Source organism: Phocoena phocoena, chromosome 5 (genome assembly GCF_963924675.1).
Source record: "Phocoena phocoena chromosome 5, mPhoPho1.1, whole genome shotgun sequence".
Lineage (NCBI taxonomy): Eukaryota > Metazoa > Chordata > Mammalia > Artiodactyla > Phocoenidae > Phocoena > Phocoena phocoena.
Window position 1 is genome coordinate 107748352 of NC_089223.1, and position 24563 is coordinate 107772914.

The window sequence follows — 24563 nt, forward strand, 5'->3', positions numbered from 1 at the left end:
ATCTCTTCCAGAGTTCAGAATTACAGTCGTGGGTAGCTGCTTTTTCAATTCTTATCTTTTAAATTAAAAAAAAAAAAAGTTTTTTTTCCCCCAGTCCATTCTCAGAATAGTGTCACAAGCCACCTTACCCACCTGTCCGTTTCCCTAATTTAAATCTATCATACTTGTACAGATGTGGGACCTGTAATGGTATGACAAGGCCTCTTTTCCATGTTCCTTTTGTTGGGAAAGTATTTCACAAATATACGCAATAATTTTTGAATAAACAGTGGATCTTCTTTTCAGTTTTCAAGAACTTGTTAGTAAAAATATTTAACAAATTTTATGGGTGTTTCTGAAATTAGAATGCCATGACTCACAAGGCACCCTTGTTTCTGTAAGCATATTAATGCCTGTCCATTTTAGGCAGGAGGATTTTTACAGGTAAATTAAGCTCTAAGAATGTTAATAAGGAAAAGCTAAGATGTCTTGGTCTCTGCAAAAACTTTTATAGGCATAAAACTACTTAGCTAAAGTGGATGCTGTTAACATAGCAATATACCTATCTTATAAATGTAATATAGTGGTTTGTTAGTTACAGTAATTATAATTAAATGGCAAGTATGGGTAACAAGGAAATACTTAACAGGCTCCTTCCCTCTCCCCCCAAGAGAGGTGATTTATATATTAAATTTTTTCTAAGTTTATATTAATTTTTGCAAAATTATGAAGATTTAAAAACGCCTGTAATGTTATCTGGAGACTTTCCTATGTATTTTATGTATCTCTCTGTTTTAAAAAAGCTTGTCATTGATTATCTCAATCTTTTTTTTTTTTAACAAATTTATTTATTTATTTATGGCTGTGTTGGGTCTTCGATGCTCCGTGTGGGCTTTCTCTAGTTGCAGCGAGCGGGGGCTACTCTTTTTTTTTTTTAACATTTAACACAATTTTTAAAAATTATTCATTTATTTATTTTTTGCTGTGTTGGGTCTTTGTTTCTGTGCGAGGTCTTTCTCTAGTTGTGGCAAGCGGGGGCCACTCTTCATCGCGGTGCGCGGGCCTCTCACTACTCTCTTGTTGCGGAGCACAGGCTCCAGACGCGCAGGCTCAGTAGTTGTGGCTCACGGGCGGGGGCTACTCTTCGTTGCGGTGTGCAGGCTTCTCATTGCGGTGGCTTCTCTTGTTGCGGAGCGCGGGCTCTAGGCGTGCAGGCTTCAGTAGTTGTGGCATGCAGGCTCAGTAGTTATGGCTCACGGGCTCTAGAGCACAGGCTCAGTAGTGGCACATGGGCTTAGTTGTTTCCACAGCATGTGGGATCTTCCCAGACCAGGGCTCGAACCCGTGTCCCCTGTGTTGGCAGGTGGATTGTTAATGGATTGTTAACCACTGTGCCACTAGGGAAGTCCTAATCTTTTTCACTGACTGTTGTTGACCTATAATATGTAATGCACTAGAGGTAGTGATGTGGTAATAAGAACAGGGACTCCTGAGATTGGATTCCTGGTTCAAATCTGAGCTCTGCCACTTCCTACCTGTCTGACCTTGAGCATCTCACTTATCTCAATTTCTTTTCTTTAAAATATTTCCTAGCATTGTTATGAGGAATAATTAGATATTACACAAAGCACAGTACCTGGCACATAGTAACATTTGCTGAGGACTATTATATTGTGGCCATTTTATTCTACAACTTGACTTTTTAACGGCTTTAAGGTGACCACTGGGTTTTCTGTTTTAAGGGCTGAGAAAGCTTAATGTCTGTTAAGAAACTCATCAGCTCTTTTGATTCCCTTGATCTTCAGCTCTGTTTCAGGACCTTGTTTTTCTTAAGCCTTTAAACAACGCCTAAATCTCTTTCATTCAGAATTGCAATTTGTAAATGTTAGCACCACATTGTGTTTGGTCAATGTTTAACCTCTGTCTTTAACAGCTTACATCTTTTTAAACATTGAAACCCACATATAAACTTAGATAAGTTTCCTTAATGTTTAAACTACATTTACATGTTTAATACATCTTATCTTCTTAACCACTGCAAATGCACAGGGAGGCCAACATACAAATTTAACAAGCAAAGTATTTCTAAGCCCGTCAGCTGGAGCTCATGCCTGCATTTAACCTCTTATGTGGGTTGCTGTCCGTGAGCTTCAGATCAGACCTGGGGGTGAGTCACGAGTCGCACACTTGCACCTTTTCTTCGAGCCTTGAACCTCTGTCACGTGGCCCCTTTCCTATTCTTTTGGTAAACCATAACCTCTGATACGAATTACTGAGGTCCTACACCTCCTATTCATATCTAAGTCAGTACTTAATTGGATACTGCATCCTTCTTATAGTATTAATATGCTTGTCTCACAATTCTGTAGTTACTCTATCAAAATAGAGTATTAACATGGCTATAATTTATTTAATCCCCTGTTGTTGGATATTAGGCTGTTTCCAATTTGCTCTTATAAATAACTGTGTTGAAAGCATATTTGTAGAAACATTTTGTGTACATCCTTATCTCCTTGGGATAAATTCCCAAAATAGAATGACTGGGTACCATTACCCCAATATTGGTTGTATAATGTAGTTTAATATCTACTGGTACAAACCTTCTACTGCTGCCCTCATTTTCACTCCCTGATGAACCTTAGAATCATTTTTTGTCAAATTACAGGAAAAATACTATTGGGATTATTAAGAGAAAATGACTAATGTTGTATACTAATATGGTAAGATCAAACCCTTTATGGTATAATAGAGGTGAAATAAAACATAGAAGCAAAATTATGTATTTTCTTATAATTTGACGGAAAGATCCTGAAGTTCCCTTAGGGGTGAAAAGTGGAGGATTTTTTCCACTAGATATTAGAACACATATTACACAGCTAAAATAGTGATATTGGTGTTGAAAGAGCACAGCTATATACACACTTCTGTTCCTACTACTGAGTACTTTCTCTCCCCCAAATCAAGTGGATACTGAATTTTATCAACTTCCTTTTTTAACTTCACTCAAGATGATCGTATCTTTTCCGTTTACATTTCTTTTTTGTATTTAATAAAGTACAAATTAGTCATTTCCTAATTTGAAACCTCCCTTGTATTTCTGGAGTAGATCATACTTAGTTCTTAAAAACAAAAGCAAAACCTAGTAAAACAGTATCATTGTACTATAAGTTTCAGAGTTTCACAGTTGCCTTCAAAAGAAAGATTAATCTATAGAGATCTTGAACTTTTAAAATATTATCTAGACTAACTTCCAGTATATATCACAATGTAAGAGAACTTGGAAATCCTTCCGTCTGCTTTGTGCTCTGACGGAGTACCCTAAACAAGTGACCTAATGGGATTGCCATCCCTCAAGAGGAACTATTGCGGCTTTTGTCACTTTCCAGATCCTTACTGGTAGGAAAGTCTCACCATAGGGATGAGTATGTTGTAATCATCATCTTGATGATAAACATGGCATCTCAAGATTGGCTGACACATGATGAACGTGCTTTGTATACTTAATCCTCTTGATGAAACCCCAAGGAAAATATCAATCCCGCCACTAATGTTGATAAATGGGCTTTGTACTCACAGAATGCTGTTGCTCCCAGGAGCACAAAGCTCTTCAGGATTAATTATTTCAGTCGTTCTCACAGTTGTCCCAGGAGGTGGATAGCTGAACGCTTCCTCTTTAAAAAAAAAAAAAAAAAAGTAACTGTTTTCTTCTGTTCTACATTCTGTATTCTAGAACTAGGTAGCTACCTTTTTAAAGACCATCTGTATGTCCCCTGGTGGACTTGGGTTTCAAAATCAACAAGATTCTTACCCCTATAGACACCAGGCTCGGAGCAGATGTGTAGTAGTAAAGTTGGACGGAATTTGGATAATAGTTTGGCAAGATGCTATGAGTGGTGTAGCCTGAAGTTGGTAACGAGAGACAGGCAATGGCTGAGTTAGTGCTTTGGTACCTCCATTAGAAGTAGTTGTCCATGGTGTTGAAGGTTTGGTTTTGAAAATGCCTTACTCAGGCACCTGTTCATTATACTTGTCCTACAACACTGAGCTAGGGCACTAAAGAGAATCTCTGTCAGTCTTCTTTCACAGAGAGGGGCCCTGATCCTTTCTCACCCTGCTCTGATGCATTAGTATCTGGGGGCTTTTCACAGGGGCAGAACAGTAGAAAGGTAAGAGGTCCAAAATTTTTGGTACTACCTCTTAGCCAATCTCCATCTCTTCTGTTTCCCTGCCAGACTAACTTTCCTCTTGCTTTCGCTTCCTTGGAAATGGACAGTGACTTTCTGTGGACACTTCTTTAAGGATACAGCTAAGGCTACTTTTTTCTTTTTTTTTGTTTGTGGTACGCAGGCCTCTCACTGCTGTGGCCTCTCGCGTTGCGGAGCACAGGCTCCGGACGCGCAGGCTCAGCGCCCATGGCTCACGGGCCCAGCCACTCTGCGGCATGTGGGATCTTCCCGGACCAGGGCACGAACCCGTGTGCCCTGCGTCGGCAGGCGGACTCTCAACCTCTGCACCACCAGGGAAGCCCTAAGGCTACATTTTGATCTAGCGATCCACCTCATCCTTCTTCGTCTTAACAATATGCCGGTCAGTCTTCTCCAAAGTTTTGCTATTTTAGTTCCGTCTCTTCAGCTAAACTTCAAGCTCTTTGGGTGAATGTTCAGGTCAGTGTTTGTTTTTTTTTCCTTCAAACTCCTTTTAATTGCACCCACATATTCCTCAGTGCTGGGACATTTAGATGCACAATAAACATTTGTGGTTGATCATCTATTTGCCATTCACAACTGTTAAGAAATATTGCTTGTCCATACTGACTGTGCCATTTTAACTTTTTTTTTTTCCTTTTTCTTTCGTTAAACAAAGGCTTAGCTGTCACCACCTTGAGTTTTTCCTCCTCCCTATTTTTCTCCCCTGAAGTTACCCCGAAGGGGAGGTCTTTAAAATGCAAAGGATTGTGCTTAAGCTGTGCAGTGTACTCTGGGTGGGGACTAATTACGAGGTTTGAAAACTTCTTCAGGCGGCTGGGTTCTGGATTGGGCCGAAAATACTGCTTTCCTAAATTGACAACAGCTGGGGCCGTGTTGCTGGCACATATAAAAGGGGTGGTGCTGGTGCTGTGTTGTGGAGCAATCTTCACTCTTTAGAGCCTGTGGAGCTTTAAGCAGAGGGCACCTTTCATCACTGGTGTCGTGGTGGGTAAGTGCCCCGAGCTGGTCCTCTGGGTCCGCGTTTCTGTTGTTTGGTAGAAATTGTGGTGACTGTATCGAAATGTTGTCAGTTACTAATTTACCATGTTAGTTGTAGTGAATTATTTTATCCTTCCAGTAATGAGGAGAATTTCTCCCTAAATGGGCATAGCTAATAAGGCTTTGTGTATCTTTTCACTGTGTTATTTTGAAGGCTGTCAGTTTTCCTTCTGTATGGTGTGCATCTCTGAATATATAAGGATAAACAGAGGTAGTGCCATTTCAAGTATCTTGAATGCATAGTTCTTGAATATGTTCTGAAAACTAGTCACTTAAAAAGATTCCAGTTTTTAATATGAAAGTAGAAAGTTGACCATTTTGACAAAGGCAGAGAATAACAATTATTCTATGCATGTAAGCAATTCATCACAGTTTTTTTATCCTTTAAGGTTCATAGAAAAGACCCAGTCTTAGGAAGGGATGATGTGATCTCTGGGTGGGTTCTAGCTTATTATGACTTCATGGTTTGCAACAAGTGATAGTGTCTGATGAAGTGTTTGCACTGCTGGGTCCTGACATGAAGTGTTTGCAGTGCTGGGTCCTGACTTTTATTTATAGAAATTTAAAAGGAATTGTTTATTAAAATTTTCCTATTTATACTGACATCAGCTCAAAAAGAGAAGAATTCCAAGATGAAACAATTCAATGTTTTATTTATTTATTTTTAAATTTTATTTATTTATTTTTGCCTGTGTTGGGTCTTTGTTGCTGTGTGTGGACTTTCTCTAGTTGCGGCGAGAGGTGGCTACTCTTCATTGTGGTGCGCGGACTTCTCATTGTGGTGGCTTGCGGAGCACGGGCTCTAGGCACACAGGCTTCAGTAGTTGTGGCACACGGGCTCTGTAGTTGTGGCTCACGGGCTCTAGAGCAAAGGCTGAGTAGTTGTGGCACACGGACTTAGTTGCTCCGCGGCATGTGGGATCTTCCCAGACCAGGGCTTGAACCCATGTCCCCTGCATTGGCAGGTGGATTCTAAACCACTGCGCCACAAGGGAAGTCCCTCAATGTTTTATAAATAAACATCATCTCAGTAGCTTTAACTATGTTCTGACGATACATTTATAAAGCAAATGGCTTTGGTATTTGTTTCCTTATTTTGATAATGTTTTTGTTTTGGATGCTTGACAACTGGACAAGCACAGTTTCTGAACATAGTTCTGTTTTGTTTTTACAGGTGGGATAGTAACATCTTTGGGGGAAAGAAAATTGGCTTCCTTTCCTGAAAACGGTGAATGTACAGCAGATGGTTGCCCAGGAGGAACAGTAGTCCGATGGAGACCCTCTATGTTTTGTACTAGGAAACAGAATCAGTTGTAAGAGTCCATGTTGATCTTGGCAATAGAAGGATTAAAAAAAGTTGAGTTTCCACAAAGAACAAGAACTTTACCATCTCCTTTTTGATCTGAAGACCGGAGGACAATGGATATCATAGAGACAGCAAAACTTGAAGAACATATGGAAAACCAAACCAACGATCCTGCAAACACTTACGCAAGACCTGCTGAGCCTGTTGAAGAAGAGAACAAAAATGGCAATGGTAAACCTAAGAGTTTATCCAATGGGTTGCGAAAGGGCACCAAAAAGTACCCGGACTATATCCAAATTGCTATGCCCACGGAATCGAGGAACAAATTTCCCCTAGAGTGGTGGAAAACGGGCATTGCCTTCGTGTACGCTCTTTTCAACCTCGTCCTGACAACCGTCATGATCACGGTTGTGCACGAGAGGGTCCCTCCCAAGGAGCTCAGCCCTCCACTCCCAGACAAGTTTTTTGATTACATAGACCGGGTGAATTGGGCATTTTCTGTATCAGAAATAAATGGAATTATATTAGTTGGATTATGGATCACCCAGTGGCTATTTCTGAGATACAAGTAAGTAAGGTCTAACATGTTTTGGGGATTTGCCATGAGTTTATATTTTAGTGAGCCGGTGTGTAATTGAAATGATCTTTCTCGGTTTTATCTGATAAATTCAGTCTTATCCAGGCACTTAATGAAAAGAATCAACAGAAAGATCTACAACCTTGAGTAAATCCGGTCATTATTCCATAAGCATTTATTGAGCAACTGTATGAAAGTGGCAACTGTGTGTGAAGGTGCAGAAGTACTGTGGTGGATGATTCAGACTTTGTAAATTGAAGGTGCAGTTCTAATTTCAAGCAACTTGGCACTCTCGTATTTGCATGATACATTAAGAGCCTTGGAAAGGAATAACATTCACTTCATCATGCTTGTGTTATTCCAGGCTCTTGACAGGTGGGGAAAGTTGTAGGCTGGGAAGCTTTTTTCTCTATTACTCATAATGTGATGACTATATTGGTCTACAGTCAATTGCAGGCTTTGAGGTTTGCCTCTCTTCAAGAGTTCTCGAATTTTACATGCCTTTTCCTTTTGCCTTTTGGCAATCCAGTCACAAGAGTTTGTTTAATAAACTGCATTTAGAACTGGGTCCATGCGGTTTGGGTTTTAGATTTCTAAAGTAAACGTGCCTTCTGGTTTCCTCAAGCCATCACAAAGGAGCACTTAGTTCATTGGTTTCAGTCTTCCCATTTTAGAATAGCAGGAATCAGGAAATGTAGTAAGCCAGGTACTTTTGCTTTGAAGATACTTAAAAATAGGACACAGCTCTGAGGTGGTTATTTCTGCTTCCCTGTTGAATTCTGACTGCTACTCCATTAAGAAAAAAGGCCCCTCAATTCCTCTTTTCTCCTCAGCCATCATTCAGATGTTTTTTCTCTACTAAGATTCTAATAATTAAATCACAAATATAAGTTTAATTAAAACATTGCCCATAAACGGAGGCTTTTGAAAGCGTAATACACACTAACATAGCCAATACACTTCAGAGTCAAATAGGGTGTCAGTAGCAATGCCACAAGATCAGTTTTTGAAGAAGGAATTTACGCTATATTGTTCTGTCAATTGGTTATTGCTTTGAGATTTGAAGAGTTCAGTCTATTTTTGTTAAAGAGTTCCCCACATGCAGGTGTGCAGGTTTGAAAACTTATTCCACAAACTGAAGTCATTCCTAAGCATTTTCTTTAAAATATTTCTCTTAATAATGTATAAGTAAAAGACGTAGCTGTCAATTGTCTTTTACTTAGTAGGGGAACTTTACGCCAAAGTTGTTAGTTATAACGTGCTTTATGCTAAAGGCAAACAGTGTAGCAGTTGGACTTTAGCGTTTTCCTTTTTAGTGTCTGGAATTGACACTGAATATAAGAGAGACTGCTCAGGCCAAAGATATTTGCTCTCTCCTTTGTTTTAGAGCAAAGTTTTATTTGTATTTGTGTGTGAAAGAGAAATTTCCCAGGGCCGGGTAAGTAGCTGGCTTCCAGCCTGCAGTACAGTCCCGGTGTATTTGCATCTTCACGTAGAGGACAGTTGTTACCTGTCTCTCCAGTGCCAACTTCGGTTTTACCATGTCAAAACTTGTTTTCACACAGGCCAGCCGCATGTTTTAATGATAGCTACTGTTTGGGTCACAATCCACCAGCAAAAACTTGGGGACATCACACTAATTTTCCTTTTTACTTTTCATATAGAATTGGATCTTATATTTTAATAACTGGTAGAGTAATTTTTATAACCCGTTTTGAACATTCCAGCTGAATAAGAAATTCTAGTTCTCTCTCTTTCACTCTCACTTTCTCACTTAAAACACCTTGAAAGCTATGGGGGAAAAAAATCACTGGCAGTAGTTCTTTAACTAAGGCTGCAGAGTGCATGTTTCACCTCTTAAGTTAATTTTCTGTTCTGAGTACAGCTGAACTCTGAATACTGGCATGAAGATAATTAACCCATAATAATTCCTGCTTATTACTTCACCTTGTCTAACAGCATGGAGCACAATTCAGCACTCTTTTTGAACCTGGGTTTGAATCAGAGGGAGAATAGTTTTTCACTTAACCAAATGGAAGCACTCAGCAATGTTCATTACCTGTTCCTTTTCAGTACTAGAAAAGGCAGGGCTAGAATAGCAAGCCTTTGAAAGAAATGCCTTGCAAGAAATAGATACTTTCATCAACTAGTCAAGGTGTTTCTCTCTATATTTTGACCCCAGAAACCCTGGAATCTCCTTAAAATAGCTCTTGGAGGCAGGCAGCTAAAATTATATTTGTACATGATGCTTTAGAAGTCCCAACAGTAACCTGAATTAGACCTTGATCCATGGCAGACCACAGTCTTGGAGGAAACTTAAAATATTCCACATGCCTAAAATTGCCTGTTTTTCCAGAGGTTTTTGATCACTGGTTTTGGAAGTTTGAGAGCTCTGAAAATGGGAGACCTGGAGTAACATATTTTGTGTACTAGGGAAGTTATAACTAGTAATTCTAGGGGCTTTGTGGATCCCAGCCATCTTTATAGAGCCCAGAGTTTATAGGCCCACCTCTAACTACACAACAGTTATCTTCAGAATTCTTGATGCCCATTCATGTACCCAAGAGACAGTGGTGCAGATGGGCAGAACCCTTCCCTTTGGAGGACAGTGTGCTCAAAGCCAGCTTCTGGGAACACTTCCTTAGACTGACGACTTAGGGGGCGAAGGACAGGGACTAATGTTAGTCAAGACAACTGTCTTCACCGAAACATATAAAGTGAAAAAGGACTTGTGGGATTCTTTTTTTTTTTTTTTTTTAACCTCTTTTGATCAAGATTGCATAAAATCAGGGTAAACTAATCAGTTTACAGCTTCACTCTTAAATGTCCTTAAATGCACGAGGACGCTTTGAACATCTTCAAAATATAATTCTCTGAAAATCTCTAGTTGTAGACAAAATAGTTCATGCCTAAGTTGTCAGAATATTTTTGGATAGTCTCCAAATAAACCTTGCTTATATAACTTAGGTTAAAAGAGTTGTCCCATTTCCCTGTGTGCCCAATTATGTCGTATCACCTTAGCTCATTAGTTAATTCCTCTGTGACCGTGGCTCGCTTATACCTCTGCTGTGTTCTCAAGAGAGGGTTTATTAATGCAGTGAGTTGACTGACAACGTAGAGAGGTTCATTGAATTCTCTGGCAAAGAGGGCCTTTTTTAGGAGTGGTAGTTGTGTAAAACCCTTAATCTACTTTAACACCCCCTCTCCTCAGAGACTCATTCCTTTGGGGCCCAACCCACCTAGATCAATTGCAGTATGTGAATCTTCACTTCTGAAAACTCCAATTATTCTTTATTCTGTTAAACATTATTTTATGTTGCCTTAGGAGCAAAAAACCCCAGTAAACCTATTTTTCCCCATCCCTGTTTCTCCTTTAGGTCAATAGTGGGGCGCAGATTCTTTTTTATCATTGGAACTTTGTACCTATATCGCTGTATCACGATGTACGTTACTACTCTCCCTGTGCCTGGAATGCATTTCCAGTGTGCTCCAAAGGTAAGCCCCTCTGAATTACCATTTAGAGGACATTAAGCAAACAGTGATTGAACACCTGCTCTCTGTTATGCATTCTCCTAGACACGTTCATATATGTTAATTGAAATCCAGCATATTTTGTTTTGCTTTAGATTTTGGGGGGAAACATTAAAATGTGTTCATAAAACTTATATGTTTGTGCATAAAAAATTCATTTTCTGCTAACTGGAAGTTACTATTGGGTCTTTGACTCTGCATTTTTGCCTTCTCATTTACTCATTCATGAATTCATTTTGAAAGTATTAAGTTCCTGTTATATACCAGGCACTACTGTGTAACAGCAATGACCAAAACAAAGTTCTCCTCCTCCGAGAACATATATTCTTTTTTTTTTTTTTTTTGGTGGTACGCGGGCCTCTCACTGTTGTGGATGTCCTCTCCCGTTGCGGAGCACAGGCTCCGGACGCGCAGGCTCAGCGGCCACGGCTCACAGGCCCAGCCGCTCTGCGGCATGTGGGATCTTCCCAGACTGGGGCACGAACCCGTGTCCCCTGCATCGGCAGGCAGACTCTCAACCACTGTGCCCCTAGGGAAGCCCTTAGAGAACGTATATTCTTATTGAAGGATGGCGACAGTTAAATGAAGTCATAACTTGCTACATGGTGGTAAGTCAGGTGGCTATCAGATGGAGAACAGTAAAGCTGAGTAAGGGTGAAAGGGTCTATGAGGGTAGGTACTAATTTATAGAGTGGTCAGGAAAACTTCTTCAATAAGAAAGCTTTTGGGCAGCCAAGATGAGGGAGTGAGCCGTGTGAACGGGGTGAGAACTCCAGGACAAAGAAATAACTTAATCATAGTGCATTCAGGGAAGAGCAGGAGACACGTGTGGCTGCATAGGAGTTGAGATGATGCAGCCACAGATCTCACAGGGTCTCTGTGCCCATTGTAGGAACTTGGACCTTGGTGGTGGCAGTGGAAATGAGGAGAAGCCGTTTGACTCGGGATATATTTTGAAGGTAGAGCCCACAGGATGTGCTAATAAGTTGGATACGGGTTTAAGAGAAAGAAGTCAAGGATGACCTCCAAGTTTTTAGCAACTGGAAGGATCGAGTGGCCTTTCACTGAGATAGAGTGTGAGAATGGATACTGAAACTGTTGTAAGCAGGATTTATAGTTTCTCCAGGTAGAGTCATTTCTCAAGAGAGCTGTTAATCATCTTAGACCCCAGTGTGCCCTGGTTTAAAAAGGAAACTGACAAATCATGTGCTTTCTGGGCAAGAGAATGAAGTCTATCATATTTAACTGAACACTAAGCAGATGTCCAAGGTGGAAGGAAAAATAGAGTTGTTCTGAAGAAGTCAGCAGTCTCCTTCACCAAATATAGGTGTGGTTTGGAGAAGCTATAATTTTCCAAAGCCATCAAAGCAGAAAGTGTCTGTAATTGAAAGTGTACATATTGAATTTAAACATTGACTGATTTTTAGTGAAACTAATTTAAGTCATGGGAGAAGTTCAGAAGCATAATAAACACTTCTAAGGGGTTATTGCAATGGGTTAAATGAAGAAATGGCCACAGGAAAGAAGGCAAGCCCGTCCTAGTAACGGGTGAGGTTTGCAGGGATGAATTGCTATGATTACAGAAAGCATGTAAAGATTATCTTCTGTGGAAAAGTTGCAATTTTCAGAAGCCACAAGAGCAAATGTACTGCTGGATAACCAAGCTACAAATGTTCACAGTGGAAGCTCTGGGAACAGCGCCTGTGTTCAGATGTCAAGACCTAAGACCTTTTCCTGAAGCATCAGCAGGCTATTGGTGCCTGGATCGTGGTTCGGTAAAACAAACACAGATCAGTTTGTTTCAGTAGAGGTGATGTGGTCTTACAGAGCAAGAGGCAGAATTGCATTCTGAATGTGGTTCAGCCGCTGGCTTCAAGTGTTCCTTAGATTTTTGTGGTTACAAAACTGTTAGATAATCTACCTGTCTCCTTTGTTGCTGACTCTATAGAATGCCCTTAGTGACTGAGAGCAATGACAGAACTGTGTATACTGAAGCCACTTGCTTTGGAAGGTTATCTGACTAATCACTGATGCCTCCCATCACTTGTTACTTAGTGGATGTGATCACAGAAGCCATCACAGTGATAGGCCCTTAGTGAAATCCTTGGCTCTCGCAGTTTTCCAGTTGTCTTCCCCCTTCTCTATCCTATGGTTTACTTTAAGTCCTTGGCTTAACGATTTGCTTCATCCCACACACCCAAGTTTTAGTTTGCAGTTGCAAAACTTGAGTTCTGAAAATTGTGTTCAAATAGATATTGACCTAGTTATTAGAACTCACATGAAATGATTTAGCTTCTCAAACCCCTTTTGCCACAGGAATGTTGGGCTGGCACAGCTACATTCCTTTCCCTGGGAAAGCTTCCCTCTCATCCTGGCCATAGAGGTCCAAAGGACTTCTCTTCTAAATTGAAGGGATGGTGTGGATGGTAAGGTTTCTGGTTTGGCAGCAGCCAAGTTGGGCTCTCTCGTACCTAATTTATTTTTGTGGGAAATGTTGTGTGGAGGTCATAGTTTGAGGAACCCTTGAGAACACTGAGCTCTGTCTGTTTTGCTTATTATGGTCAATGCTTCTCTTCCTGGTTTTCTACATCTTCAGCTTCATAACCAGGAATGGCATAGAATGGGTCTGAAAAATGAGGAAATTAAGAGGAACTAGAGTCTTTAGTGGTGTGTGATAGAGGGCCTCAATGAAATAAGACAGAACTAGAAAATAATCTGTTAATCCCAACTCTCACTATTACCCTCCCCCTTCCCAGTTTTCTTTCAGCCCTCTTTTAAAATTTTCTTTCTTGAAGTTCAGTTTAACATTTATGCTGAGCATGATCTGACATCTTAAGATAGCAGTGACAGGACTGAGGACTTAAGAACTGAGAAAGTACAGAAAAAGCAAGAAGAGAGTCCTTCCTCTGTTCTGTGAAGGCATATGGAATCAAGGGGGGAGAAAAGAAAGGGGGGAGAAGAGAATGTGTGGCAGTATTTTAGTTCCTGGTTTAATTATGTCTTTTGATCCATCTAAATTTCTTTCTAGTAAAGAAATTTAAGTGTTTCTGCCCTTAGAAAATTCGAGTATTGAGTTGGGGTGGGTCAGTGGATTACAAAAATATTATTATAGTTTTGAAATGAATAATGTGTTCTTTAAACTGGGAACACAATGGTCAGGCAGAGTGTATGTACCTTTCTATTTGATCTCATTGTTGACAGTTGTTTGTACCAACCGCACAACCAGAAATTCCTGAAGGTCTGTGGCTGATCTGATAAAGCGCATGCTAGATTCTATCCTCCACATCAAGGGCTTTCACGTCATTTTATGTGGTTTGCAGTACGCCTTTCCTGAGGGGCACCTGAAGTGAGTCCTGCCACTCTGTCAACAGTCCTTATCTTCTCCGGATTTGGATCCTTTACTGCCTGCTAGACCCTGTCTTTTCAAGGCAGGGTCACCTGTTACTTGGCATGTTTGGTTTAAGGACTCAGTTCTTGATAAAATGCACATGTTCTCTCGGTTTTGCCAGCTGGGCTCGGCCTAAGCAAACTCTTGAAGAAAGTTGAGTTTCTTTGAAACCTCCAGTTTCTCACGTTGCCCTCTAATCCCGTTTCATGTCATTTTCTGCTACAGAGCGTAATTCTCAACTATCACCCGATAGTGTGTTTGCCTTTTTACAAGGGTCACCTGAATACCAGAAAACTTTCCAGATCCATAAGATATTTTTAATCAGGAAAGTTTTAGGAAAGGAATCCTGCCGTAATTCCCATTTTACCATATAGGATGGTTTCCCACCTGCTTTGGAGACTCAATTTCTCTACTCCTAGACCGTCTTCTCCTCCATCTGTACACATCTTACCCTGAGAAGGTACAGGAGACTCAATTTCTCTACTCCTAGACCGTCTTCTCCTCCATCTGTACACATCTTACCCTCCTTCACCACTACATGTCTACTTGGACTAGACACTACCTGTCTACACCACCAAACAGTTTGCCACCATCATGTCTGGCCTGGCCGTGCTTCAGGGGCCAGCTGCCCAGAAGGATCATCACTGAGTATGAAAAGCCCTGTATCTTACAACTGTGCCCCTGGTCCCAAGTGAAAATAGTCATTAATGGTCTTTCTATATTTCTCTTCTTGAGTATAGCCTGACTCCATTTTATTTCTGAGTGTCATTCTTTGATTTTCTAAACCCATTCACTTGCTATTAGACTGATCGGAAACCCTCCATCCGGCCGTACAGTGTTTCAATGTTCCATTTTCCCATGTATTCTATCTCAGTCCACTCTCCTTCCTGTATGCTTAAGGTTTGGGTTTTGGGGGGCGTTTTTTTGGGGGGGGTTAATACAATTTTTAAAGGTTACACTCCATTTACAGTTATCGCCAAATTATTGGCTCTGTTCCCCATGTTGTACAATGCATCCTTGAGCCGATCTTACACCCGGTAGTTTGTATCTCCCACTCCCTCACCCCTATATTACCCCTCTCCCTTCTCTCCCTGCTGGTAACCACTAGTTTGTTCCCTATATCTGTGAGTTGGCTTCCTTTTTTGTTATTTTACTAGTTCGTTGTATTTTTCAGATTCCACATGTAAGTGATACCTGTATGCTTAAGTTTTAACGGGATATGAACTTCTGAGTGCAAGCTCCCGCCCTAACCCATCATTGTTCCCCATGTCATCGCGACAGCTTCTCGGGGCTTCTCCACCCTTGCCCAGGGAGCTCTCTCCTGACCTCCTGCCAGAGCACACAGGTTATTGCTTTGGAGGGTGTTTTTCCTGATCGAGCTCCTCATTTTACAGCTGCCAGTACATCCCTAATCTGTCATTTTCAAGCCTGTTTAAATTAGTTAATGTATTGCAGCTCTTTTTAACTGTAAATGTTTTGATCAGATGTTAATACAGCTATATGCACACTTTAGGTTGCCCACCTAACACAAGGTATGAATACGCTGTAGAATATTAGTGATGTGGAATGCAGCCGAATCGAGTATTTGCCATCTGAAACCCCAGCCCCCCCTGCAAAGAGGAAAGAAAGGAGCTTTGATCTTTTTAGTCCATAACTGTGGTGAAGTCATTGGTTATTAGTATTTTTAAAAGCTTTGCCCAAGGACACACCACCACTAAAATGTATTATTAGTAACATATTGAATAATTTAAAGCGTATCACTAAAACTGGCCAATACAATGAATAAAATCCAGTTTGAGGAGCTTCCCCCTTGGATTCTTTTTGACTGAAGTTAAAAAGAAAAACATCACAACCTGGTGGCCTTTCTAAATATCACATAAATTAGGCTAAAACATGATTTTATCAGCTTATACATTTTTTTCCTGATCTTCTTGTGTCATTCAGCTCAACGGAGACTCTCAGGCAAAAGTACAGCGGATTCTACGGTTGATTTCTGGTGGCGGATTGTCCATAACTGGGTCGCATATCTTGTGTGGAGACTTCCTCTTCAGCGGTCACACAGTTGTGCTGACACTTACTTACCTGTTCATCAAAGAATGTAAGTAATAGCTCATTCCTGCATTATTGATTGTTGTAGTGGGCGGGATCCCTAAGCCCTGAAACCGATGAGTCCTTATTCTATTGGAATCGATAGCTATGGAAAGAGGTGTGTGTGTGTGTGTGTGTGTGTGTGTGTGTGTGTGTGTGTGTGTGTGTGTTTAAATCATTTCAACCAGTCGTATGTGATTTGAACACTGAAGGAAGGCTTAAAGCTTGGCCCTGGCTTCTTGCTAACATTTAGCATACCTCCAAAATGTCTCCCTCCTTGGTTAGTACTTCTTAAGGTATGAAAAGCTATTTTAATGTTGAAACAAAGAAGAATCATTGTTAAGGTTACTGCAAAAAAGAATCAGTGTGCTCCAGAGCCAAATGGAAAGGACTTTTTTTTTTTTTTTTTTTTTTTTTGCGGTACGCGGGCCTCTCACCGCTGTGGCCTCTCCCGTTGCGGAGCACAGGCTCCAGACACGCAGGCTCAGCGGCCTTGGCTCACGGGTCCAGCCGCTCCGGGGCATGTGGGATCTTCCCAGACCGGGGCACGAACCCGCGTCCCCTGCATCGGCAGGCGGACTCTCAACCACTGCGCCACCAGGGAAGCCCTGGAAAGGACTTTTGAATGAAATTTCCATTGTATGGAACATGCATTCCATCACCCCAAATACTTTGGTTAATATTTTCCCCTTTTTAAACCTTTTGTAACGTTTCCTTATCCCACTTTATTCTAATTTCGTCCCTTCCAGTAGCTTTCTGTACTTGAATATGCATCTTCATGAAACAGTTTGCCAATACTAACCGTTTTCTTCTTAGAAAGCAACATGGAGATGAGAATGTGAAATATCTCCCCATATTTATATGCTTAATTCCCATTATACAAAATTCTTGTGTATTCCAGTGGCATTTTTGTTTTTTTTGGGGGGGGCTGGAATAATGTCTTGTTCATCGTGAAGGAGGTTGTATTTGGTTTTAGCTGCCTAGCAGATTTCTGAAGCTTTGTATATTTGGGCCCATTATCTCAAAATCCTTTTGAAGTAGTGATGCTTCTCCCTCCATTTTTACCAAGCTGGTCGGTATTAACCTTCATCTTTAGTTCCAAGATACCCTATCCCCATGCCATTGTTCTTTTAGAGGCTTATCTCAATTTTCTTCACTCGAAGAACATATCACGGAGGTCTTTGGGCAGAGACCAGGGGAAGGAGGCCCTTCCCGTCTGTCCTCCTTGGTTAATCCACTTCTCTCCCTTCTTCTCTTAGTCTGTCATTAATCCAAACAGGTTTAGACCCATCAAGGTTTATCTTCCAGTGGTGCAGAAGTGAATTCTTGCCCCATAGACTGCCCGGGGTTATGTTTTAATTCTGCTTTGAGGGCAATATGACAAAGAGAGGAGGGTCTCTGTAGTAGATGAGGTCTTTTTTTTTTTTGGTGACAATTGTATATCTTCTGAATTGTTTTCTTTCTAAATGCTACACACAAGCTTTGAGTTAGGAGAGCAGCATGTTAAGTGTTCGGCCTTTGTCGTACTGTCTGACTTGAAGGCAGAGGGCCTTTTGCACCTTGCCCCATAGTTCTGTTCTTACACGGTTGGAGAGGGGTGGTGGAGGGGAGGAACCTAGCTCTGTCTGTGCGCCAATAACTCCCCCTTAAATTTCAATCTTCTGAAATTTCTAATTTCTAATACCTAGTTACAGGTTCTGGGTGGTGGGCAGATCGATTTATGTTGTTTATAGTGCTCACTCTTTTGCTGTGGAAAGTTCAGCAAAAACTGATCTGTGTAAGATCAGTCATTTTCCAGTCCAGAGGTTCATTTGGGTTGTAGGATCTTCTCTCTAATCTGCAGATCCTAACAGCTTATAGAAGAAGAGGAGGAGGATGGGCTTCCCTGGTGGCGCAGTGGTTGAGAGTCCACCTGCTGATGCCGGGGACACAGATTCGTGTCCCGGTCTGGGAAGATCCCACATGCCGCGGAGCGGCTGGGCCCGTGAGCCATGGCCGCTGAGCCTGCGCGTCCAGAGCCTGTGCTCCGCAACGGGAGAGGCCGCAACAGTGAGAGGCCCGCATACCAAAAAAAAAAAAAAAAAAAGAGCAGGATGAGGGCCGGGAGGAATTACATGTTAGAGTGAAGCTACTGTGGGTGGAAAACATAAGGTAATGAAGAGAAAACATCCCAGGAAACTGAGAGTCAGTTTCATAAAATAATTGAAGACCAAGTGATATTACCAATAACAGCAAATAGACAGTACTATTTTTTCTGTTCCAGGCACTATTCCAAGGCCTTGATGCAAATTAACTCATTTAATCCTTGTAGCTACCTCATGAGGGGAACACTTTTTCCCCATTTTTCAGAGGAAACTTAAGCATAAAGAAAGTGAATGAATTAAGCCACAGTCCGCAGTTAGTAATTGGAGGATGGGGTATTCAAACTCAAGCAGGCTGACTCCAGAGGGTACACTACCAATTTCCTGGCTCTGTTTAGAATTTTTGGAAACCCAAGCTGTCTGATCTTATAGAATTGCTAAGAAATAGCCTGGATGTATTGCTCATTGTTGTACTTTCACCTCAGAACAATAGCAGGGCAACTTTGTGTTTATTTCTATGCTTTAATAAAGGCTGATGCAGTATGTAGAGACATTTTCTTCCCCACGTATGATTTGAGCTTGATGTTGTTTAAATTGTATAAGTCTACGTACATCAAGAAAAGAATTACATTCTGCTTTTTCCTTTCTATTTTTTTTTAAATAGATCTTTATTGGAGTATTATTGCTTCACAATACTGTGTTAGTTTCTGTTGTACAGCAAAGTGAATCAGCCATATGCATACATATGTCCCCATATCCCCGTCCCTCTTGCGTCTCCCTCCCACCCTCCCTATCCCACCCCTCTAGGTGGTCACAAAGCACGGAGCTGATCTCCCTGTGCTATGCAGCTGCTTCCCACTAGCTAGCTATTTTACATTTGGTAGTGTATATATGTCGATGCCACTCTCACTTTCTCCAAGTTTTGGTGAGAAACAAAAGGGCACATCTGTAATGCTTGATACAAACCCAACTTCAGAGTCAGTTCTGTACATAAACTGGGCATTCCATGTTTACGCCCATTTCCTATGCAATTAGGAAAAACAGTTACCTCCTAAATTATACCATGTGTTGTTGTTCCGAGTAAGCATTGGTTCCAGTGGTTTCTTTGAACATTCTGCTTCTAGAATTAGATACATCATTTGTATATTTTTTGCTTTCCTGCCTTTTGATCATTTTGGACTCTCCCTGTTTACTCCGTTGTTACAAGCAGATTTGAATTTAGTCATGAGAGGAGTTGAAAACGTGGGACCAGAATCAATTAGCCTGGAGAAATCAATGTAGCTCTTAGAACCAAATGTCTTGCTAGTCGAGAAAACTACTTTTTCTTTTATTTTTTTTTACCTTACTACTACACAAAGTCTATTGTCTCTATTATTCATTGACAGCTAGGGCTAGGATCCCACACAGACAGTGGAGTTCATTAATAATTGTATCATCATCTCTCAGCTCAAGGTTATCCCTGTGGGTAGAATGAGAGAACAGAGAGGATTACCATTTTGCCATTTCTATTTCAAAACAGTTTATATTAAATCTTTTCTTTGGGCCAGCCAGTGTTCTCAATTAATGAGCAGTGATCCCATTGTGGTAGCTCATAGAGAATACATTTTTATGCGCTAGGAGAGCAGTGCTAGGGCATCTAGCCATTCCTGAAACCTCATTTTCAATTCCACGAGTAGTAAAATGGGCCACCTCTTTACTCCCTGCCTACTTCAGCTTTGCTTCTTATGGATAAACAAATACAAAATAGTTGTGCTTTGCTCAGACATTTTGGACTTTTAAGGTAAATACCAGATGACCTGTTAGGAAGGGAAGCAGGGCTGATGTGAGGCTTCAGGGAGGGGTGAGGTCTGTGGTGCTGGAGAATGCATATTTAGTGAAATCTCCAGATTTCTGAATGTTACTTCAATTTTTAACATTCAGATCCTAACAGAACAGTTATGGGGACTGGATCTGGCCCCCCGGGCTGCAGAAGTAAGGCCTCTCCTAGCTATAAAATTCTCGGATTTCCTGAGTTATCTGCTAGAACCTCGTGGCAGAATGAACCAAGCAAGAGTTGGAAATAACAAGCTGCACATTCAGAAGCAGGAAATCAGACTTTCAAATGCAAATACGGGTTTATCATCTTACTGTTCCGCGAAGGACTAAATGAGCAACAGCTATTTAATTTCTATTTGAACCATGTTTGATTTGATGTGTCATGTAAAGTTCTGGAAATGGATCTCTTTGCTATTCAACCATTCTTCCACACTTGAAAGTAAATATCACTATAAATATAAACACGGTTAAATATGAAATAAATTTTAGTTTATTCGATTATTATCTTTGTGAGCTAATAAAGCTTTAAAATAGAAAAAAGGAAACAGTCATTCAAAGAAAAGAAAAGTTGTTAGAGATGAGCACTGGTTCCGGTTACACCTGTGTCATTACCACCTGTGAGGGAAGGCTGGGGGGCGTGCGATCATGTGTAACCTGCCGGGCGCTTTAGTTCTCTCTTATAGCTGATCAGTGTCATGAACTTAGTGCCCTCTCTAGGTAAGGCTCAAACCCATAAGTGAATAGGCAAGAATCCCAAGCTTTACATAGGGAGTGTCTTATAGTTGCTATTGGCAATAACAGTATAAAATTGCTGAGAATCAAAATATTGCTAGCCACAAATACTATTTTTCTCCCCCTGCAGAAATCAAAGTGAGTTTATATATAAGACCTAAAATTACTCTTGCTTTCTCATTACCTCCTCCACCCCACCGCCCCTTTTTCATAGACAACGACCCTTTCTTTTTCTTTTTTTGGCCACACAGCACGGCTCATGGGCTCTGAGTTCCCTGACCAGGGGTTAAACCCAGCCACAGCAGTGCAAGTGCTGAGTCCTAACCCCTGGACCCTCAGGGAGTTCCCGACAACTATCCTTTCTTTTCACTCTCCTGTTTCTCTTTCCAGTGGGGTCCCTACAGGAGCCAGTATGAGCCAATTCCAACCTAATGTGAAATATTTCTGTTCTCTTCCCAATTATTAAACACTGTGGGTAAGACCTAGAGTAACTAGTGTTACCAACCGCCCCAGGCAATTACTATTAGACCTGTTACCAACAGCACCCCATCTCCCCCGGGCAACCGGAGCAAATCCCGGCCAGTTCACAGGGACTCATTTTGGGTAATCCATTTTCTCCTTCAGTGACTTCCTGGCCTTAGACTTTTCTCCGGTCATTAGGATAGACTGTCATCATTCAGTCCACCTCTGGACCTCTCAGTCTATTAACTGTTCACTTTTCTGCTGTCCAGATTCGCCTCGTCACTTCTGGTGGTATCATCTAATCTGCTGGCTGCTGAGTGCTGCTGGAATCATCTGCATTCTTGTAGCACACGAACACTATACAGTCGATGTGATCGTTGCTTATTATATCACAACACGGCTCTTTTGGTGGTACCACTCCATGGCCAATGAAAAGGTGAGAGTGGTGAAATTATCCTTGGATGATTTCTTTTCTTTAAATGCAGCGGACCCCTTTTCACACAGCGGAGTTTCCAGTAGCTTAATGGGAATAACTGCTGTTGCCGCCTAAACGTGTGGTTTAGGTCAATTCACTTAAACTTATATGCTCAACCTTATGAGCTCTCCTTTCACTCTTCCATCTTCCTTGACCCACAGATCTGACCACTGACATATCCTGAAAATTTTTCCTCCCGGAGAGCTAGCTCTCCCACCTATTCTTGAGTCGCCAGTCTTACTGGAATTGCAGGCAGAAGATTTGCCTGAGAACTTCTCTGGTGGTCCAATGGTTAAGACTCCGCGCTTCCAATGCAGGGGGCACAGGCTTGATCTCTGGATGGGGAACTAAGGTCGCACATGCCACAGGCACGGCCAAAAAGTAAAAGAAAAAAGAAAAAAGCCACAGAGAGGGAAAGAGTAGAGGAGGTTGGAAGTGTGGCCAGAGTCCTGTCAGAGTTAGGGGAAAGGAGCAAAGACAAGCATTGTATTGCCTTGTGATCCGGATTCTGCTGCTTTCCCTGTTCAGTTACAGCAAATGACAGTTTAATTAAGAAACAAATTAGGAAGCAAATTGTGAAAAATATGTCTCATTTTACTTTTTTTCTACCTTTTACAGAACTTGAAGGTCTCTTCACAGACTAATTTCTTGTCTCGAGCATGGTGGTTCCCCATCTTTTATTTTTTTGAGAAAAACGTACAAGGCTCAATTCCTTGCTGCTTCTCCTGGCCACTGTCCTGGCCTCCTGGCTGCTTTAAGTCATCTTGCAAGAAGTATTCACGGGTTCAGAAGATCGGTGAAGATAATGAAAAATCTACCTGAGGAGCAAAAACAAAGGCATCAGCTCTTAGACCAAAAGAGTTATCGCTGTAACCAAAGGTATAGTTTTGTTTTTGTTTTTATTTTAGGAGAACTGATTGCTAAATGAAGCAGACCAAATTTTGTGCAAATGATTAGAAAGATGAACGAAGTATTACCCTGTGACTGGTTTTTTATTCATCCTGAGAAAGTTACATTCTCCTGCAGCTCTTCATTCATTGGTCACAAGCCCTCAAACTGGGATTTTACTAATGAGCTTGTTAAGGAGGTGCCAGAGAACATACTACTCCTTCCCTCATTCTTTTTCTCCACTGAAGCTCTCTACTTCAGAATTTTTTCAGGAATATTTTTCCCTCCAAGGTCAAAAGAATTTGTTAATGTTTTAAATAAAAATCTGATATATACGGCCACTGTGTAAATAGAATCACCTAATGTTGAGAGTGATTTTTAGCATCAGGCTTATCAGCGAAGGGGAGATCCATGGGTTGTGAGTGAACTTCAGGTGAACTTTGTTTCTGCTCTGTCAAGGGGAAGGTCAGGGTCAGGTCTGGGAATATGCGCTGCTGCTACCACCCAACGTACTATATCACTTTCACTTTATTTATTTTTTTTAACTGATAATTTTATAACTTAAAAAAAAAAGATGAACTAAGAAAATATCAAAGTATTTGACACACCCCACAGATTTTACATGTGTGTAAATATTTCATTTTAAGATCTCTATGACAGATATACAGGAGACATGGGGCTGTTTATGCTAACGAGGAGTCCTGCTGTCCACCTGGTAACTCTGCACCTGTACCCCCAGAGCAGTCAACAGCGTAGCACAGGCTGAACACACATAGCTGTATGAACTGCTGCTCATGTCCTTGTGGGGAACAAGCCTGTGTTTCTCTCCCAGGTCACGCCCTGTGTGAGATCCGTTTTAGAGCTGCAGATTGGAACTCAGAAATACAGTTGCTCACATTTCACTGAAATCCATTTCTTCCTAGTGACATTGTGCTTTATGGAAAAACCAAGATGGAATCCAAAAGTTTAATGCATCCTTGCCTTTTAGCAAGAGACTCCGTTTCTTATGTACTGGTCCTAAGGACACATACCACAATTGAGTAATTTTACTTTGACCCTAAAATTATACCACGGTGCTGCACTATAGTCTACGGTTGGAATTGGTGTGTTAGTCGGTTACAGCTACTCAATAAAGGGGGATAAGAGTTTCTAAAGTTCTTTCAGGTGATGCAAAAAAAAAAGAAAAGATGGATTTTTAAAAATCTGACCAGATGTAATGCATTATTTAATGCTGTTGCATCTTTTGGATAATTCTTGGCTTAATTTCTTTAGACTTCTAGTGACCGTAGGAAAAAATTTAAGGTCACAAAGTCATCAACACTAGTTAGAGAGTGGAGAGGCCAGGGGGGCTGGTAGGAGGCAGTTACATTTATACTGAAGGTGGAAACTTCTCCCCACTTAGAATGAAAAACATCCCTAAATTTGTCATTGTAAACAAGTCGGCCTTGATTCGGTACACAAGACTGACCTTTAGATTGTTGGAGAGAAGCACAGTACAGATCTGTTCAGATGGGTCATCGTCCTTTGGTGCTATAATTCTGTGTATGTTTTCAGTATGGCACTTGCTCTGTGTAAAAATGAAACACTACAAGTTGAATTCAAAGACAGAAAGACAGACTAATCTGGTTATTTACAACAAGAATTGAAACCCTAAACATCCTTGGCAGGCTTTGGAATGCAAGAAGTTTTCCTGGTATTTATTATTAAGTAAGTCAGTAAGAAACATATGTGTAGCTTACCTGCTGTGTTTAGCTATATTTCTACCTAATTTTCACTTATTTTCATTTGTTAAATATTGACATCTGCGATAAGACAATGTGTTCTACTTGAAAACATTGATTTTAAATTTCTGCTGTCTAATTGTGACGAAAAGTATCTGATACGGAAGCCTGGGTTTTGCTCTCCTAACATTGGTATATTCCTTGAGCCTTGAATTCAAATAAAACAACCTGATATACCTTAGAGCCTTATTCAGCTGCATCTTAGATAACCCAC

General features: G+C 40.9%; 1 protein-coding gene across 1 annotated transcript; it reads left to right on the forward strand.

Moving 5' to 3' along the window:
- The first annotated feature begins 6644 nt into the window (after positions 1-6644).
- SGMS2 (sphingomyelin synthase 2) lies at positions 6645-22901 on the forward strand. Its single transcript, XM_065877815.1, has 5 exons — positions 6645-7099; positions 10486-10603; positions 15972-16125; positions 21475-21641; positions 22299-22901. Exons 1-5 carry the CDS (start codon positions 6645-6647, stop codon positions 22500-22502), a joined length of 1098 nt encoding a protein of 365 aa, XP_065733887.1. The 3' UTR covers positions 22503-22901.
- The last annotated feature ends 1662 nt before the right edge of the window (positions 22902-24563 follow it).

Bases quoted from the DNA above. Each gene is read 5' to 3' on its own strand.
- SGMS2 (XM_065877815.1), top strand. From the start codon at position 6,645: ATGGATATCATAGAGACAGCAAAACTTGAAGAACATATGGAAAACCAA. The intron at 16,126-21,474 runs GTAAGTAATAGC...TCTGCTGTCCAG, and splicing joins TTACCTGTTCATCAAAGAAT to ATTCGCCTCGTCACTTCTGG. The intron at 21,642-22,298 runs GTGAGAGTGGTG...TACCTTTTACAG, and splicing joins ACTCCATGGCCAATGAAAAG to AACTTGAAGGTCTCTTCACA.